The following is a 6000-nucleotide window of genomic DNA, read 5'->3' as shown; positions in this document are numbered from 1 at the left end:
CCCCCCCCCCCCCCCCCGCCCTGCGCTCAGGCGCTCTCTCAAAGAAATAAATAAAATCTTTAAAAAAATGCAAGTTAGAGCCTTCCGATGGCTTCCCATTCCACTGAACCTAAAAGCCACATTCGACCTACAAAGGGCCCCATGCTGCGGCTCTGACCCTGGCTCACTCTATTCCACCCGCTTGCTCTCTTGCTTTTGCTCCAAAGCCATGAGCTTTTTCCAACCTCAGGGTCTTGGCACTTGTGGTTCCTTTGGCAGAAAATGCTCTTCCTGATCCTCACGGGATTTACTTCTTCATAATGTGCACTTCCTCAGAGAGGCCCTTCATGACCGCTCTGCCCAAAGTAGCCCACCCCATTCTCACTCCACGCTCCATCACTTTACCCTTTCTTTAACCTTCTATGTATCACTTATTATGATACAAACTTGTTCTTGATTCATTTGTTTACTTGCTCATTGTGTCTCCTTCCCTCACTTCCCCATTAGAATGAACTCTCCTCAAGGACAAGAACTTTTAAGTCTTTGACTGTTATTCACTGTTGTCTAGCTGAATGCCTGGCACCTAGGTATCCTTCAAAACGTATACGTTGAGTGAAAGACGCTAAGATACAATGGCAGATAGGAGAGTGAAGATAGGATTACTAAGATCAAGTACTATTCACTGAACAATTGATACGTGTCAGGCACGCAAAGTCCTTTCCCATGCATATTGTCTCATTTAATCCTCATAACCACACCATTATCATCCCCCCTCCCTTTTTGGAGGGAAGCTGGAACTCAGGAAGGTTAAGAAACTTGTCCAAGGTCACATAGCTAGAGATCGGTGAAATCAGAGGTCAATCTTAGGTCTGTTTTCATTCTAGAGCTTGAGCTAATAACTGCTAAGAGCTAATAACTAGCCTCGTGAAGAACCATGCTAATGTCCCCACGGGTTTGAGAAAGAAGAACATTTCCTTAAATGCCTTCTAATAATGAAGATGGTACAGCACTCTACAATCAGCACAGGAAGAGGTCTTCCTGTTAGCCTGCTACTGCTACAGCTTTTGTCCAAGCAGGTCCTTGAATACATGTTGACCAAACGGGGAAACTTACTGGGAGACCTGGAGGGCCACTTATTCCTGGGAAACCCGGAAGCCCTGGTTCACCCTGGAAAATGAACCAAAGATTAGTGAGTGGCAGCAGGAAACAGTGAACATAAAGGATATGGCTCCCCTGAGCTTCTTGGGCTGAGCAGTGGACAACCAAGGGGGTATCCCGTGGCATAAGTTCCCCAGAATCCCCAACTAATACCTGCACCAGGATATCAGTTTGGGGAGCCCCTGTGGTACGGGAAATACCAAGGCCCATGGCAGGGAATGAAAACTGTTTAAAATAGAATCTCAAATGTTGAAGCTAATTGGGAGACAGAAAGGATGATCATCTGCTGTCTCTCCAGTGGAAGGGGCCGTTCAGTGTGATTTCTTGTTGCAAATTCTGGGCTGCAAAGAAATCAACAGTTTGGGGAAAAGAGTAACAATTACAGTTTGGATGGGGACCCATAACACTGTAATCTGTTTTTCCTGGATATTCTAATTTACCTAGTTGTGCCATGGAAGGGCTCCCTAAGGTTTGGGCATGATCAGGGAGGCAGGCAATCTTTCACATGCTCCCAAATGGTTCCCAAATTAATGATTACTTTCTGTAAACTGGAAGAGGGCCTGGAGCTGTTGCTTCCACAAAGACAAAATTAAAGAAATGGGAGTAAACACCTTCCCCCACCAGGGTCCCTTGATCATAAGCCGAGAATCACAACTCTTAAGGGAATCCTAGGAAGGAAGGGAATGCAGGTTACTGAAAGATATCTAGCCGCCTTAATAGCATACAGTCATTTGAATATTATGAGGTTTATACTCACTCACATCGAAATAGAGATTATAACATATCTCAGCTAAACAGGTCTATAACTTCAGCCTCGGTAGTTCGTATCAGGCGAATTAGGGCATTTACTGCCACTTGGTGACAGTATACATTATACATTATACAGTATACATTAGGGTCAAGCTTTGAGGGCAAATAACTTCTTTAAAAAGATAACTTAAAAGCAAGCATGTATACCCTATGTGTATTGTCACAGTGCTTTGGGGACAACATAAGTATTGAGAGTTTGGGAGTTAAGAGGGAAAAAACCCCAACTACTTAATGTTTGTTTTAAGTTATTCAGTACCTTGATAATTGAATTTGAAAAACAAAAACACAGAAAATAGTACTTAAACAAATGTTCAGAAGCCCAGGCACACTCATATCCATGCACCCAAACACAGCCTTTTTAGAAAGCTTTTCACAGGGGACAACACAAAGAAGTCTTTACCCTCATTTCCAAACAAAAAAGCATGACCCAGAACCCTCTATTCTTCTAGTAGAGTCTGGTTATCAAAGTTGAACGTTGGTATTAATAGGAAAAGGGTGGTTAGCATTTCCTATGCTTAAATATTCACTACCTTGGATCCTTTCTTCCCTTTGGGAAATCCCATAAATTCCAGCTCCCCGGTAGAGGGTGGGGGTCCTGCAGGGCCTGGGAGGCCAACATCCCCCTGTAAGATCAAAGGGAATGTTAAGCAAAGCAGAAAGGTTTGTCCTCTGGATGTCATTCACAAATAAACTGTCCATTCCTTTGGCCTCTTTACTCTCACCCTTGCCTCAGCAAGGAAGCAAAATGCTTGGTACCAAGGAGTGGGAGGCATTATAAGCCTGGCCAAATGCATTGCGTACCAGCACTGCAGAGGGAAGAAGCAAGATGAATGAAAGGAAACCACAGGTTCGTGGTTGCCAGGGTCATGCATCCAAGGGTATTTAAAAGAGAGCAAAAAAGGCTTTTGAGCAAGGAGAATGGCCACCTCTTGGCAACGGTGATCAGACTCTAATTGGTCTAGTCCTTGCCAAGAGCATGAACAGAGGCAGCGAAATCTGTGTTGGAACATTGGAGGCTGGATTTGCTCCTTGGAAGCAGTGCGATCTACAAGAGGCAGCCATGAAAGGTGGAGAGGGCAAGCTTCCAGGCTCCCAAAATCTCTCTATGGTTTGCACAGACAGAAACAGGGGAACAAGGGAAGGGAAGTAGAAGAAAATGGTGAAGGTTGAGGAGGAGAGATAGAGGGCATATAGAAAGAGAGACGGGAGGAGAAGGAGAGGAGGAAGAGGAAGGGTGGAGGGAAGAGGAGAAGCAAAGAAAAACAAAGGGAAGGTGACACAATATATGGAGCATCGGCGAAGTACCCAAGTGGAAGGAGGAGGGAATCGATTCCAACAGAGTATGTTTGTAAGACATGCACACCTCATAGGTCGGAAGCAGGAAGACTACAGTATTTGGAAGGAAAAAGACCCCAGGAGCTTACATGTGGCGTGTGTACAAGTAGCCCCTCCCGGGATCCCACCACAGGACCCACGTGGAGTGGGAAATGCTCATTTCTCAAGGCAAAGATCCAATTCCCCTTAAAATGAGCAGGCACATGTGTGTAGCCCGAGATGCTTCTGGGAGCATATGGGATGCAGATTGTATTTTCCAAAATCTATTTACCTTGACTCCTTTCTCTCCTTGGAAACCTAACCCCATATTCCCCTAGGGAACAGGGTTGTAGGGAGGAAAAACAAAATCAATTATTAAACAAGTTCCAGGAACTTAAATTGGAATTCAGTCTTTCACCAGAAAGTGTGTTTAACCACACCAGAGTCTTTCTGAGGAAACTAGAACACTTAATGGTAGGAGGCCAAATGCCCCAAAACAAAGTATACTTACATCAGGACCAGGGAAGCCAGGGGGACCTGGAGGACCCTATATTAAAAATGAAAGGAACGAGCACTTGTTAGTTCAGACAAAAAGAACCTGGGCGTGTGGAGAGTCACTGGAGATGAGTTTCCCACCCCCCTTAGTATATTCTCGCTTTAGCGCAGCAAACTGTAGCTCCCTCTCTCATGGTGCCCTCCCCCTTTTCTTAAATCTCCTTTGAAATCTCCCAAATTGGCCTGATAACCATGTCCATGCTAAGGTGGTAAAGACTCATGCATCGTTCCTCCCAATAAGCTAGACATTTAAAAAATAATGGCCTTGGGCAAAGCTAAACCAAAGTAATCAGTGGTGAGATTTCATGCACCGGAGAAAGAACATTCTGGAAACAGGCCTTTCCCAGAACCACATGGGGATAACTGGTTATGTTCTTTCTGTAATGGTGAGGGCAAATAGGTTTGGTATCCTCAGGATAGGTAGGTAGCCCTGTCCAAGGTGCAGTAATGGAGAATTCCGAAGCTGCTTCTGTGTTCAGGGTGGGTGATGGTGGTGACGGTGTGATTAATTAGCAGGGTCTGTCATGGGCGAGGGGGTGGAAGGTGGAAATAGGTGTGCCAGGCAGCTGCCATCCCTGGGCTGTACTTTAGGTTGAGCTAGAGTCAGAGGCTTAGGAGGCACAGAGTGGATGGTCAGAAAGACTGTGATAATTACAACAAACAGCCCCTTCCAAGAGAATGCGTCACTTAAATCCTCCAAGAATGGAGGTTGCCTTTTCCACTAGGAGAGCCTACACAGGCTTATATATTTAATCCGTGGCCCGGTGGGGAAAGCATTCATGTGAGTACTGTGATCATGTGGTCTTTTAGGTTGGTCTTACCTGCAATCCTGGTGGTCCCATGGGTCCTATCGCTCCTGGGGACCCAGGTGCTCCTGGTGGACCCTAGAGAGGAAAGTTTTTACGAAGGTCGGAAAAAAAAAGACAGTTTCTCAAGAAAATTGAAAATATACATCCACAAGAGTTGCACAAGACTATTCATAGCAACTTTATTCATAGTAGTAAATAATTGGAACTGTCCCAGGTATCCACTGATACGAGGACTGATAAATAACTGATACATCTATACAGTGGAATAAATATTCAACAATAAAAAGTAACAACCTACTAATATACGTTACAATGTGGATGAAGCTCAAAAGCATTGTGCTAAGTGAAAGAAACCAGACCCCCCCAAAGGCTACGTATTATATTATTTTCTTTATATAAAGTTCTAGAGTGGGAAAAACTGAACTATGTTGGAGAGAAATCAGAACAGTGGTTTCCTTTGGGTGGGGGCAGAGATTGACTGGGAAGGGACAGAAGGGAGCTTTCTGGGGTGATGAGAATGTTCTATACCTTAAGATGGGTTTGGGTTACAGAGGAATACGTCTTTGCCAAACTCAGCAAATGTACCATTTAAGATGTGTTTATTTCATTGTATGTTAACTTTATATAAAAAGAAAAACCGCAAGGACATATTGAAGTCTAGCAATGATAGGGATGCTGTAGTACTTAGAGGTAAGAGTACTATTCTCTGCAATTTACTTCGAAATGCATCAGCCATAAGACTGATTGACGGATGGATAGAGATGGATAGAAGGATAGAAGTGGGATAAAGCAAGTACAGTAAAACTTTAATGGTGTGGGTGTTCCCGGCAAAATCCATTCCCCTTTGCTCTATATTTGAAAAAATTTTATATTAAAGTGATATAAAAAACAAAAACTTCAAAAGAAAGCAAAACACTTACATCAACATCAACTAAAGTAGACTTTGGGACAAAGAGTATTACCAGAGATGAAGAGGGGGCACTTTGTCATGATAAACTAAGTCAGTTCATCAAGAACACATAACAATCTTAGATGTATGTGCATCTAATAGCGTAGCTTCGAAACACAGGAAACAAAATCTGATGGAACTGCAAGGAGAAATAAACAAATCTGCAACTAGAGTTGGAGAATTTTAACATACCCCCCTCAGTAATTAATAGAACAGCGAGATTAAAAAAAAATCAGTAAGGACACAGAAGATCTAAACAATGCCGTCAATTACCTTGACCTGATGGACATTTTTTAGATCACTTTACCCCAAAGCAGCAGAACACATATTCTCTTTAAGTGCATACGACACATTCACCAAGATAGTTTCGCATGCTGAGCCATGAAACAAACCTCAACAGATTTAAAAGAATTGAAACCGTACGGA

General features: G+C 43.4%; 1 protein-coding gene across 1 annotated transcript in view; it reads right to left on the bottom strand.

Annotated features, from left to right (window-relative positions):
- The window catches only part of LOC103668927 (collagen alpha-6(IV) chain), a 63068-nt gene that overhangs the window by 41774 nt on the left and 15294 nt on the right, over window positions 1–6000 (bottom strand). Inside the window, exons 7-11 of the mRNA XM_040627574.1 lie at window positions 4638–4700; window positions 3773–3808; window positions 3554–3595; window positions 2478–2570; window positions 1093–1146 (exon numbers count right to left, since the gene is read on the bottom strand). Of these exons, the coding sequence (XP_040483508.1) occupies window positions 1093–1146; window positions 2478–2570; window positions 3554–3595; window positions 3773–3808; window positions 4638–4700 (288 nt within the window). The remainder of the gene's footprint in view (window positions 1–1092; window positions 1147–2477; window positions 2571–3553; window positions 3596–3772; window positions 3809–4637; window positions 4701–6000) is intronic.

This window comes from Ursus maritimus, assembly GCF_017311325.1.
Source record: "Ursus maritimus isolate PB19 chromosome X unlocalized genomic scaffold, ASM1731132v1 scaffold_X1, whole genome shotgun sequence".
Taxonomy (NCBI): Eukaryota; Metazoa; Chordata; class Mammalia; order Carnivora; family Ursidae; genus Ursus; species Ursus maritimus.
This window is presented reverse-complemented; position numbering and strand designations above follow the sequence as displayed.